The following is a 13,464-nucleotide window of genomic DNA, read 5'->3' as shown; positions in this document are numbered from 1 at the left end:
GGGTTTCGTCTGCAGACAGTGTTTGTGCAGAGAGACATTCTTAGCCGACCGAAGGAAGGAGCAAGGGGTTTGGGCCAGGGAAGGGCCCTGCCTAGATCTACCGTAGATCTGCTTTATCGCAGAATCCGAGTATTTTAGAATCCGAGTACCTTCGGGTTTGGATTATGTATTACATTTTTAAGAGGCAGTTGCTCCATTATATCTATATATTTAAAGATCTCTGTCATTTGATTATTTTGCTTAAAAGTGCTTGGGGGGAGGGAAGGTTCACGTCGCGCTGCCTGTCAGTGGGAAACCTCTGTCTGATATTGTTTTTGAAGGTGGAATAAATGATCAAAGGTTCCTGTCCAGTTTTCAGCGGAATGATTCAATTACCATTCCGCCTTATGTTTATTGCACTGACGCTAGCAGGAGTAACAGCCACGATGCAGACTGGGTGTTTTTTTTCTCCCCTTAAAAAAATCCACAGGAACTCCCGATCCGATATTTGGCCGTCTTCTTTAGCAGGCTGCGCTCGGAGACCACAAAAGGGGAGGCTGGGGGTTGGGTGAGGAGAAACCTTAAGACAAAAAAGACGGCGAGAACCCGCCAGGGAGCGAGCGGCCGCTGGAAAAATTAACCGCCTCTGATGCCTCGTCTCTCCTCCCCCTCCCCCTGCAAATAAATCGGTAGCACAGAAAAGTCCCTTTGTATGGCACTGCTTCATTTAATATTATTTATGCATTTTTGCAAGGAATTGTGGGATGCCGTCCCTCTTTCTGTCTTCCTCTCCTTCTCCCCTCCCAACTCCAGTTGTAAACAATATGGATTTTTAAAAATAATAATAATGTATAAGGCACACTGAAGTCTTTCCGAATGACTCAGACAAAGATATAGAAAGGAAGAGATCAGCAAAGCGAGCGTTGATGAATCTAACCCTTGTTTAGAGGTTGGAGGCATTTCTGCATTCCTTCTCTCTCTCTCTCTCTTTTTAATGAAAAGGCAGAGAGGGAGCAGAGAGGACGCTACGGCTTTAAAATCTGGGGGAGGGAGCCTAGAGAGAGGGGAGGAGGGGGCTGCTCCTGTCATTTACTAGAGTGCTACTGTATCACGTGTGGAAAAGTCTCTCCTGCCATTGGCCAAAGGCACGTGTCTAGGATACCGGCCTTGCAACGTCACTTGAGGGGCTCTATTAAAAATAAGAACAAAAATCCAGAGTGAAAGTATTTCAGGTTCAGAGTAAGTGGCTTTTAAATTTACACCCGCAGTATAGACAGTCTGCCGGGGAGAGAAAAAGAGGATTTCCTCCCCATCTACTCCCATGCAACTTGGAATATTTGGCTCCGAGAGGGGGGTCACGCCGGAGAGCGGCTGCGATTGTCCAGATGCCCGCGCACGCCTTCTGCCCGCGCCTGCTGCAGCGCGCCGCGTAGAGAGGAGCCGCTTTCTCTAGCTCGGCAGATGAGGCCGCGTTGACGCTCCGCCGTGCGGAACCGGCGCGCTTTTTGCAGGGATACCGCTCCAGAGCTGGAGGAGAGGGGGGCAGGGGGGATGAGCCGATGAACGCCCCCCGGTGAATCTGTTGCTGGGCCAAGAATGCAGGCGGGGGCAGCAGGACTGAAAGGCTCCGAAGGGGCCGGAGGAAGAGCCAGCTAAGCCGGAGGCGCAGCCCGGATCGGTCCCCGACAGCTCCGCTCTGCTCCCGGTCGGACGCCCGCGCTCTCCCGGTCTGGATTTGGCTTGCCGAGCGGAGACCGGCGCAAGGGGCGTGTAGGGCGCCGGGGGGCCCGAGCTGAGCCGCCCCAAAGCGCGCACAGACAAAAGGGGCAGGACGGCGGGTGGGGAGTCCGCGGGCGGCATGGAGGAGGGCGAGCAGCGCCCGGGCGAAGGCGGCGCCCCGCAGCAGCAGCAGCAGCAGCAGCAGCAGCAGCAGCAGCCCCCGCAGCAGCAGCAGGAGGAGTCCGGCAGCGGCAGCGACGGGGAGCCTAGCCGGCGGAGGGCCATGCTCCTGCCCAGAGCGCTCCAGGCGCCCGGCAACCACCCGCACCCGCCGCACCGGATCACCAACTTTTTCATCGACAACATCCTGCGGCCAGAATTCGGGCGGAGGAAAGACTGCGGCGGCCCCGGCAGCGGCGGCACCAGCCCGGAGCAGCAGCAGCAGCAGCAGCTCCTGGCCGCCCGGAGTCCCTCCACGGCTCCGGCCTCGGGCTCCCCTGCCGAAGGAGGCGGCGGTGGCGACGGCGGCTCCAAAGCGCTGGCCACGGCCAAGAAGGGAGGCGACTCGGGCACGCTGGAGGGAACCCTCAAGTCCCGCGGCGGCGGCGGCAGTGGGGATCTGTCGCTCAGCTCCGACTCGGACAGCTCGCAGGCCAGCTCCTTCCCTGGCGGGCAGCCCATGCTGTGGCCGGCCTGGGTCTACTGCACCCGTTACTCGGATAGGCCTTCGTCAGGTAAGGCAGCCCCGGAGCCGCTCCCTCTCTTCTCGCCTCCCCTCCTCTTAGGCGTCCCCCCCCCCCGAAGAACCAGCAGGGGTCACCTGCCCGTAGAAAGGCAGCGATCCACTCCCAGGCCTGTTTCCCAAGAACGCGGCTGGGGCGAAACTCCCGAAAGGGTCTAGAGGCAGGCGAGAGCCACACAAAGCAGTTCCGAGGCACAGTAGGCTGAGGGGGGGGGGGAGTCAGGTGCTCGCGAGCCGGTCTTTTCCCCGGGACCCTGAGATGCCAAGGGAAGAACGGGAGATTTTAAGCCCCCCCCCCTTTGCAAGGAAAGGGGCTCGTTTGGCCTTTGGAAGCGAAGCTGCGCCTTGGGAAGGGCCGGGGCGCGGAGTTGGGTCTAGGAGCGCCAACCGTTTGCTAAGCAGGCCTGGAAACTCGCCGACTCGTTTGCTTCGGAGATACTTCCCTCCCTGCCCAGCGTTTCGGTTCTCTTAAGAGAGCGAGAGAGGAGGGCAGAGGAAGTTCTTTGCGAAGTGGACGTGCCCGGCAGTGCCTGGGAAAGGGACCCCTTCTCCGAACCGAAAACCGGGATTCCCCCCCCCCCGGTAGACTTGGATTTGTACCCTGGTCTGAACAGCCCCTCCCTCTCATCTCATCGGGCCCCCACATTGTGTTTTGTTTTTCCAAAGAGACCGAGGCATTTCTTTCCCAAGCGACACGTTCCTGTCGCCTTCGGAGTACTGCCGAGAAAACCCTTCTCGGCTGCCGGATCCGATTCGAAATTTGCTCCATTGTTCTCCAGTCCTTCCTTTGTTAATATTTAATTATCACCGGGAGATCCTCACAATAGGCCAGGCCGGCGAGCAAGTCCGGGCTTTCTGCGGAGGCCGGGGGGATGGGGGGAGAATAATCGCCCAGATATCGCGAATCGCTATTTTTTGCCTGTATTTGTACAAACCCGAACGAGGCGGCGGCCTTGGGGTCTCGCTCAAAGCAAACGTGTCGGTTTGAAAGATGCCTTTCTCGCGTAAGGAAAGTGGGGTTTGGGGTACAGAATTGTTAGAGAAGCAGTCGCTTTCGGCCTTTTGAGCCGGGAACGATTCCTGTTTGCAAACAGGAGAGAATTGCGTTCCTTCGTCGCGTTCTGCCGCTAGAAGCTGCCGCACGGCAGAGAGAGGAGTCCTTCCCGGGGATTCGTCTCCAGAGCCAGCAAAAAGGAAGGCACAAGGCAGGCTTTCTTGCCCCCAGGGCGGCGGAGTTGCTTTCCCTCTTTCTCCTGCTCTCGATCTGGGTCCAGTCCGGGAAGAGGGGGGGGGGGTTGGCCCCAGTCTTTTCGAACAGCCCGAGCCTCCCCTCGCCAGCGCGTTGGCAGATCCAGTTGGTTCCCCTTCTGGCAGCGTGCGAAAGAGCTCCCCTCCCGCCCCAGTCCGGGATCCTTACCCTCCACTCCGGCGAGCCCCCTCTTGCAGCCGCTATGCCGGCCTCCTCCCCAGTAGGGACGAAGAAGGCTTCGGAGCCTGGGCCCTGAAGCGCCTCTGAGGCGCTGCCTGCCTTCCCCGGGCCTCGGCTGGGCTGGCTGGGACGGGCCTGGTCTTGGCGCAGGCTGGGTTGAGCAAGGAGGCCCAAATGCCTGCGCGCTCTCCCTGCCTTGCTCTCGAGGCGGTGGTGGGTGGAAAGGGGCCGGGAGAGCTGTCAAGTGATCGGGTCCCTCCGACCAGGGGTCCGACGCCTCCGAAGCCGAAGCAGAGAGGGTGAGAGAGGCCGGGGCTGGGGAGGCCAGCGATCCGCCAGAGCAACAGAAAACGAAGGGGGAAGTTAGAGCAGCCCCTCCTTTCCAGGCGCCTTTCTGGAGTCCTGGCAACGTTGCAGCCTGCTCAGCCCCCCCCCCCAGCTAACCAAACAAACACTGAACTTGGGGGGGGGGGGGCAGGGGAGGCACCAGGCAATCGCGCCGTTGCCGAGCGCCTGCGGGTGTCCTTGGCCTCGGTCCTCCCCACTTGGAGGGCATCTGAGGAGGTGGGGGCAGGAAACAGGTCCCAAGACCGGCCCCTGATCTTAACACTTGGGTTGGGGGGGGGCAGACAGGGGCTTTCTTTGCCCCTTGGATTTTCCTGAGGCTTCTAGAAGGAGCCAAGGTATGTTGGGGGCCTGCAGAGACCCAGGTCCCCGAGGGCCAGAGAGAAAGAAGGGACGCCTTGTTCAGAAAACCCGAGGTCCTTGGAGAGCCCCCCTCGGCTGCTAATCGAATTCAGCACCCAAGCCAGGGCAAGAGCTGAGCTCCCTCCCGAAGCGCCCCCATTCACCCTCTCTCGCTCTGTGTCTCCTTCTCTCGCCCGGGACGGCAGGCCCCAGGTCGCGCAAACCAAAGAAGAAGAACCCCAACAAGGAAGACAAGCGCCCGCGGACCGCGTTCACTGCGGAGCAGCTGCAAAGACTCAAAGCGGAGTTTCAGACGAACAGGTACTTGACCGAGCAGAGGAGGCAAAGCCTGGCGCAGGAGCTGAGCCTCAACGAGTCCCAGATCAAGATCTGGTTTCAGAACAAGCGGGCCAAGATCAAGAAAGCCACCGGCAACAAGAACTCCCTGGCGGTGCACCTCATGGCGCAAGGACTGTACAACCACTCCACGGCCTCGAAAGACGGCAAGTCAGACAGCGAGTAGAGGAGGGGGCGGGGAGGGCAGGGCGAGGGGTTGGTCAGAGTTTATACAATGCAATAATTTAATTAAAAAACAAAACAAAACGAATAAGGGCCAGTGTATAAAGACTATACCAGCATAACTAGTGGGGAAATATTGTGTATTAGATATAATTCTGCAATATTCTGTGTATATGTGTATATAAATATATATAATTTACAGGTAAGGTGTTGTAAAAAAAATCCAAAATATCTGATTATAAAATATTTTTTTGATTTTTTTTGTTCGACGGAAATTTTAGATGCTATCTTTATCAATTTTTTTAAGAGCTTAAGTTCCCTTTTTATAGACTTAAGCGCTGTTTGAAACGAACGTTGGACATTGCTTTTTGAAATTCAAAATATTAAAAACAACTTTTGCTGACGTCCAAAGATTTTTATTGCTGCATTTCACGAGACTGTGAACCGAATAAATAGCTCTCCTATTTGTTCTATGAGTTTTACCGTTTCTTTTTCTCGCCCCTCCGACTTTTTCCTCTAGTGTTCGCCTTTGGGGTGGGAATTAAAAAATCAACAATTTTTCACCATTTAAATTTCTAAATATTTGGGGGAAAGAAATCCTGAGGTAGAGGCACAGGAGCTTGTATCTTCCATTAGCGAAGCCAAATAGGCAACTTACAGCGCCATCCTAAGACCCCTTTCCTGGGAGTAAGCCCCACTGAACATAATTGAGTGGGACTCTGAGTAAACCTACAACTCTCTGATTCAGCTAAGGTGGAAGGCTTCTTGGGCGGGTGATTTCCTCCTCTCGTCGTGGGAGCTTGGTGAGATAAGTTCGGAGGGAAATCTCTCGAAATCTCATACCCTAGAAATCTAGTTGGTCTTTAAGGTGCTACTATCCGAATCCTGGTTTATCCCCTCCAGAGTCTCTGGAAAGCGGGGAGGGAAGCGCCCTTTCCTTGGAAGTTTGGCAGGGGAGGCCTTCGCTCTGCACTTCCGAGGCCGCGGCCCGCTAGTCCCTGAATGCTCCGCCGCTAGCTCCGCTTCGCCTCTTGCTCGCTGCTGCCTTTGGAGAAGCGGAGGTCCGGAGGCAGCCTGGCCTGGCGTTCGAGCTCTGCAGCACCCGGGACAAAGCCGGGGGCATCGCGAGGGGGCGTGTGCGCGCCCGCGTGCGCGCGCGCGTGTGTGCAGAGGGGAAGTTCGCATCACGAGCCCTTTCCAGGCAAACGCGGGACAGGCGAGGCCTTGCAGGCAACCGGCCTGCGCCGGCCGAGCCGCTGCAGCCAAAAGAACAAATCGAGGGGAGGGAGGAGGCGCGGAGGGGGAGGACACGATTTCAGTCCCACTGATTTCTATTATGCAAGAGGATATGGAGGGGGGGGGGGGTGCCGCTGAAACGCTTCCGTTAGTTTTATTTTGGGGAGGGGGAATCAGTAGCCTGTGCGCGTTGCCAGTACGCTTTGCATTTCATTCCCGAAAAGGGGGTCGATTTTCAAGGCAGCATATGCTTCTGAATTGTGAAGGGGTTTAAATGGCAGCTGGGGTTTGTGCGTGTGTGTTTTCTTTATCGCCTCTTCTCTGTCTTCCCCCGACTCAGAATTCTAGGTAAGGTATGATGGATCTCAGTATTTTTACACTGTGTATGTGTGTATGCCAGAGAGAGAGAGAGAGAGAGAGAGAGAGAGAGAGAGAGAGAGAGAGAGATTGAGAGAGATTTGATTTCGATCTTTGGCCCAAATCTCGATCCTCGATCCCCCCACCCCACCCTGGAAAAAGTGTCCAAAATATTGGCCAGAGGTCTTTTTTTATTATTACTGAATGTCAATTGCTAGCTTTGCCTTAAAACCTCTCTTTATGTCACAGTTATAACAGATGCACGTTGTACATGGCAGTATCGACTTTGCAAAAAGAGAAACAACGTATAAAACCAATGCTTCAATGTTAAATTCTTTGAGTAACCATCAGCTGCTTAGGAGACAGAATTCAATGGCATTGCCTTTTAGCAAGAAAGCAAACGGGTTTTCCCCAGTTTATAGAACACGTGCATTTTACAACTTGCAGTATCAAATATTTATAACTTTATGAAATATGAATGTTTCTATTTACAACTGTGGTCTCAAAACTGTGGACATTTTCACTGCTTTTTTGTGCTTAAATCTTCGAAGACGGCATTAAATTGAAAAAAAAACACCAAGTTTATTATGAAACCTACCATGCTTGCATCAAAACCTTAGACTGGAGCTATACATACTCCTTAACAGGCATTGTTAAGATAATTGTACACAGGTGGAAGAGAGTTGTGAATGTCACCTGAAAAGAAGGGACTTTTTTTTTCTCTACCAGTTGGTTAATCGATTTGTTACACAATTAACAGCAATCTAAGCACACTTACTAGTGAGTAAGCACCATTGAGTTCAATGGAACTTACTTCTGGTAAACATGTTTCGGATGGCACTTTAAGAAACTTTAGACAGTTCAACTACATCAGAGCTAGGGCTACCAAACTTTTAAAAAAAAAACTGGAAAGTTTTCAGGACTTCTAATACATGATTGTAAAATGTAGCGTGTGCAATATATGCTCTACGTACAAGAATAACACCACCCTCCTTTCTGAAGAAAATATAAACATTTTAATGTCCGAACAGCTGGAAAAGTAATTTACAGTAAAATCCTAAGAAGAATCAGGTGCTTATAAACCTATTAACTTCCATGGATTTAAAAGACCATAATTTTATTTAGGATCGTACTGTTAGAAACGATGTTTGCAAAAACTTAAGTTATACAAACGTATAAACAATATTCCTAAATAATTTTGAGAGGCATATCCGATTTATATTTAAAATTCTGGTGGGGAGGCTGAAATCAATGTGGTGCTCATTTGCTTTAGAGTAGTAAAGGAGATTTTATTCCCAGACAGCTTGGCCAATCCTCTTCATCAGTCTCCGAAGAGAGAAACAGAAAGTCTAAACCGTTGGTAGACCTTATTTCGGCTGCATCAGTTAATGCACCAAACTGTTCTTCCATTAGATAAAACTCTAAAAATATAGCTGGTGACTCTATAAACTCTGCAAGTGCTCCGCAAATGTTTCCTCCGTGTCTTGGTGCACCTTCGTAAAATAAAAGTTGCCAACAGTGCTTACAATCAAGTTGTCCTAATGGGTTCAGAATTGCATGGAAAGTAAAGTCTAGGCAAGCCGAGACACTCTTGGAGGGGGAAATCTCCTTTTCTGTTTCACATTAATCTACCATCTCCGAGCTTCATTCTAGGCCCCTACAGAAAACAGCTGCATTAATGCTCTGAACTTTCACCAACTGTATGCCGAGAAGCGCGCTGCTTCAGAAGTTGCGTTGGGACAACTTTAAACCCCCAGACCAAGTCTTGCAGCATTTTTATTTATTCGCAAATAAGTCTCACTGCGCTCAATAGGGCTTACTTCCACGTCACTGTACCTACGATTGCAGTCTTAAAAAACCAACTCGAAGGTACCAGAATCGCCGGCTGTTTTGTCTAGAGATGCGGGCTGTGTAAATTTCTCACGTTTTCATTTTCCAAAAGTTTACTCGAGAAGTCAGCAGTGGCAGAAGGAGAAGGAAATCGATTGAGGCAGAGTCGTGGGATCTAAAATAAACAGAAGTCCAGTGGCACCTTACAGACTAACTTCATTTATTCCAGCATGACCTTTGGTAAGTCAGAGCTCATTTGTTCAGATCTGAAGAAATTTGCTCTGACTCACCAAAGCTCAGGCTGGAATAAATGTGGTTAGTATTTAAGATGCCACTGGACTTATTTTGCTTATCAGAATCAAAAAGCGCAGGGTTTAGGCGAAGACTCCACAAAGCTCTCCATGGGCCACCCCGGTCCTCTGGCCACTGTCTGCGGAGAAGCAGGCAGAAAGGGCCTCTGGGTCTGCCCACTGTGGGCACTGAATGTGAGTTTCGGCCCATGAAGAACTGGAGGACAGATGTAGGTGAAAGCAAAAGAACATTCACGCCATTTCACTCTTCTGACTGCTGCAGCCACGATGAAATATTGCTCGCCGCCTACGCTACCGCACTCAAAGCAAATACATAATCGGGCAGCTGTCCCGAAAACTGTGTGAATTTTGGAAATATCTGATTTCTCCATTTTAGCGATATCTGTGTCTAGATTTTCAGTGCAGGCTGGTAAGCACAATTCAGTACACAAGAAAAGCTCCCGCGAAGATGTGGTTAAGCCGAAGCGCTTTTAACCGAGACAAATCCAGTCCCACTAAAATCAGTCGAGGCTACATCGATTCAGTACTACCTCTACATCAGGGTAAGGCCTTCAGGGACCAGGTCTGTGCAAGCCTCCTCTTGCAAACCATCCCGATCTTAAATTTACCAGTTTTTTTAAAAAAACCTTTCTGAAAGAAATGAGGCTCATTTGCACTTACCGCTCTCAGTTTTACTTGGGAGAGTCAGTAGCTTCAATAGAACTTACTTCTAAGTAAACAAGGGGAGAACAACAGCTTTAATGTGTTGAAGGCAGTGTGTTTGGGGGTGCTTACTGCTCTCTTTTTAAAAAAAGTTTAGCTCGCCAGGCATTCTTTCCCAGTAATTACAGATAATGGCATTTCTTATTAAAGCGAATGTCTTCCTACAGGAAGCGTTATGAGAAAGTACCGTCAGAAGATTGGGCATGATTGGATAAAGCCGAACCATGTGCAATTAGGTTTCATATGAACCTTAATTTTGGGCAAGTAGGTTGTTTCATAAGCCATTTCTATTTCGACGCTACAATCTGCTAAAGGTATCGCTCGGTTGTAATATTGCATTCTATAATGGCCCACTCAGGCAATATTCCAGGAGGTAGCCAGGCACTATATATGCAAATATCCTTGCCTTACTGGGCCATAGGTATAAGGTAGGATGGATTCGCTGACCATTTACACTGGTGTAGTCTTGTCCAAGTAAATCGGGCTGCTTCTGTTTAAATGGTCACCCAGTGGCCTCCTTGGAGGGTAAAACTATTTAGCAAGCTCGGGGTTGTGGCAAGAAGTCATTCTGTATCCCGCTGATTTAATATCCGACCTGTCTCTTCAATCCCCGCCCAAGCAGCTATCCAACGTGCCCCTGGGAGAGCTGAATTGCCAGGCGAGCGTTTCTGACTATTAGATGCTCACAAGTTCAAAGATGGTGGCAAAGAAGGCCCAGCTCGATTTCAGAGTTCAGCAAACCCACCAAGCTCAGCACAATTTTCAAGACATGTTGAGACATATTTTCTTACTAACTGGCAGGGCTAAATAAATAAATAAATAAATAAATAAATAAATAAATAAATAAATAAATAAATAAATAATCTGGGAATCCGGGCAAGGGCCCAAAGGCACAGTCCCGCTGTTGTGCATCAACGGAGCAATCCTGTTTGGTTCGGGGATTTTAACCACTGGAAGGTTCCCCTATTCCAAAACCTTATGTTTCTGGAAGCCTTTTATGGGGTAAGAATGTGATGGAATGAAACTCCGTCGGCTTTCTGCATCCGAACCTTGCTTCCTCCTTGGCATTTCCGCCCATCCCACCGTGGTGCGTTTGGTACCAGCCACTTATGGGTGGTGCAACCTGGACCACTGAAGAATCTTGCCGGAGTAGACCGAGCTAGGGAAAGACTCCGATGGTGTCCTTTGACCAGGCCTTGGGGGCGGGGGAGGACACATTCCCCCTCCTCCTCTGGGTTGCCTTTCTGTGGGCCCAGTCCCGGAGGGAACTTGCTCAGGAATAATTTCACGAGGATTGCGGCCAATTTTCTCCGGAGAAGTCCTGTTAAGCCTAGCGGTTGATTTAGTGGACGCTGTTTGCGGGACGCGTCTTTAAGGAATCCCGAGACATCTTTCCTCGGCTGTTGAGACCTCTTTGGAGTGTTTGGAGTGTTTGAAATGTACATTAACTCGCCGATGTATTATTTCACCAGGAGCCCAGTGACTCCATCTTAAAAGATGAATGCTTATCGCTACAACTCTCAGAAGTGTCCTTATGCATAAAAGGCACAGGGACCCGATTCCCTCCAGCCGATAGTCCGCTTCCTATCCAGTGGAAGGCACAGAGGTCTGCCCAGTTCCTTGAGCAGCCCAGTTGCGAGGGACCTTGGGGAGGGGAGAGGGAGGAGGGAGGCCGGTTGGCAGATCAGCTAGTCGGATGCAGAACCGCCGGGGCCAAGCGCCAAGGACGGCACTAGGCTCGCCTTCAGGGTTTCCTTCCCCATCCCCGGATTGCCTAGGCTGGGGGAGGGGGAGCTCTCTCAGAGCAATTCTACGCAGAGTTACTCCAGCGTAAACCCCATGGAATGAGATTGCAGTAACTCTGTTTAGGACAGTACTGACAGGCCTTCTTCCGCCCTTTCCTCCTTGCGCTGACCAACCGCACAGTCGCGCTGCACCGTCTCCCCCTCCCCACTCCCCCCCCTCCTTTGACGCCTGCGATCCAGCGGCCGAGGGCTCTCTCGGCAGCTTCTTGGCTCCCTGGCCAGCCCTGGGCGAGCAGCAGCGGCGCCTCTGCCTCGCCAGCCCTCCCACCAGATACCAGATTTCTTGGGACACCTTGAGTCGCGCCGGAACCTGAAGCTGGCGATCCTGCCTGCTGCTTCCCTGCGGACGAGAGGGAAAGAGGAGACATTTTGCCAAGCCCTTTCTCAGAGGGCTGCTTTCGGGTTTCAGGGCCGCCCGTCCCCCGTCGTGATCCCTGGACCGCGTATGCACGCCACAGAAGCTGAGAATGCCTTCAAGTTCGGTTACTGGCTCCACCAGCCAAAAGGACCTCTCCCCCCCCCCCCGGCCGCCTTAGGACTGCAGTTGCCCCCTTTCGCAGAAGGCCGCTTTTCTATGTGCCGCACGCATTTGGGGAGAGAAGTGCTCTGCATATTCCCCGATGGGGTGGTTACCAAGAGCAAACGCCAAAGGAGGCTGCCCAAATCAGAAATCCAGAAATTTAAGCAGGGGTTTCCCTGGCGCACAGCTTCAGAAGTGAATTCCTATTTTGATTTGCTGCAGTTTATTTCTAGTTTTACTGCGGGTTAAGAAGGCTTTCCCCAGTGTTAGTATAGAATTGATCTCTCCCTGTAACCTTTTCAAAGCTAGTGGCCTCATAATTTCTACACAGTACTACTTCTGATTCAAGCTCTGGTCCCTTATATTTGTAATTAAATCAGTGAAGTTAAGCATTTTCCCTCAACTTTACTGAAGAGGAGCTGTCTTGCCAGGATCAAGGCTTTCATCTCCCAAACTGGAACTAAGTAGTAAGTTTCATTTCCTTTTCCTTCTACAATTCCCTCAACAAAACCAGAAAGAAAAAAGAAAGTTCTGGGTTGTTCACATTGGTATATACCATTTTGTACTCTATCTTTCTTCTATTAGGAAGCATCTGTAATAATGCTGCGATAAGCTATTTTCCCCACCTCTAAATGGAGCTGGGTCTAAGTAACCAAAATGTAATTGGCGTTCCTATAGCTAAAACATAATAGGCTTTGATTACATGCTAAATAGAATCAAATGTAATCCTTGAGTTAATTATGTGGAGATAATTTTATAATTATATCAATTCAATTTAAAAAGCGATGCTTTGTAACGTCACATTCTAAATGGAAAGTAATGGTTCCAAATAAAATTCTCATTAATGTGAAGTATCTCAAACTCACATCAGGCCTTTCTTCCTCCCACCTCCCATCTCTCTTAAATAGCAAATGAGAACATACATTTATCTCATCTATTGTCACATTACCTGTCTCTGCTCATATCTAGAAAGTAGAAAACACTGGAAAATCACAGACAAAAGGGGCTGTCTGAGAAGAGCATTTCCCAGCATTGACCTGCTCTCAAATGCTAAAGATGCTGATCTGCATTTCTATTCTGCCCAGCTTGTATGTGGAAGTAACGCCCAACGGTCACTGACTTGATGAGCTAGAGAGAGAGAGAATGTGTTTGTATCTCACAGACACTCTAACTTACTATGAATAGAGTCTGTGGCCAGAAGACTGGGGTGAAGGTCAAAGCCTCTGTCACAGCTGCAGGTGGCTCATTTCCTCTCCCATTACCCCCTTCCTCATCTACAAAGCCACCTCACACCTCTGGAGCAGGGGTGCCCTTTCCCCCTCCAGTGTGAAGGATTTGGTCTAGGAGATGCCTTCTATCTACCTTGAACAATGTATACAAGCAGAATTAAAATAAATCTAACTCTTGAGAAAATTCTGTGATACGGTATGGAAGCAAAGAGAGTAGAGAATAACCATTTTTTTCTATTTAAACACCATGCAGAGCTGGATTCTTCAAGCACATCTCGACTTATTCGGGGGCAGAATTGAGCTCTTGGTATTCTCCCTCCTTGCCTCTTTCTTCTGAAACATAAAAATGTCCTGAAGAGACCCCAGCTCTCTGCCTCTATGGAGTGCAATGCTGCCTTT

At 50.6% G+C, this 13,464-nt stretch overlaps 1 protein-coding gene across 1 annotated transcript; it reads left to right on the top strand.

Moving 5' to 3' along the window:
- The first annotated feature begins 1,837 nt into the window (after positions 1 to 1,837).
- On the top strand, positions 1,838 to 5,079 carry EN2 (engrailed homeobox 2). The gene is made up of 2 exons (XM_054991959.1): positions 1,838 to 2,432; positions 4,763 to 5,079. The coding sequence occupies exons 1-2, from the start codon at positions 1,838 to 1,840 to the stop codon at positions 5,077 to 5,079; spliced, it is 912 nt and encodes a 303-aa protein (XP_054847934.1).
- The last annotated feature ends 8,385 nt before the right edge of the window (positions 5,080 to 13,464 follow it).

Source organism: Eublepharis macularius, chromosome 11 (genome assembly GCF_028583425.1).
Source record: "Eublepharis macularius isolate TG4126 chromosome 11, MPM_Emac_v1.0, whole genome shotgun sequence".
In the NCBI taxonomy this organism is placed as follows: Eukaryota; Metazoa; Chordata; class Lepidosauria; order Squamata; family Eublepharidae; genus Eublepharis; species Eublepharis macularius.
This window is presented reverse-complemented; position numbering and strand designations above follow the sequence as displayed.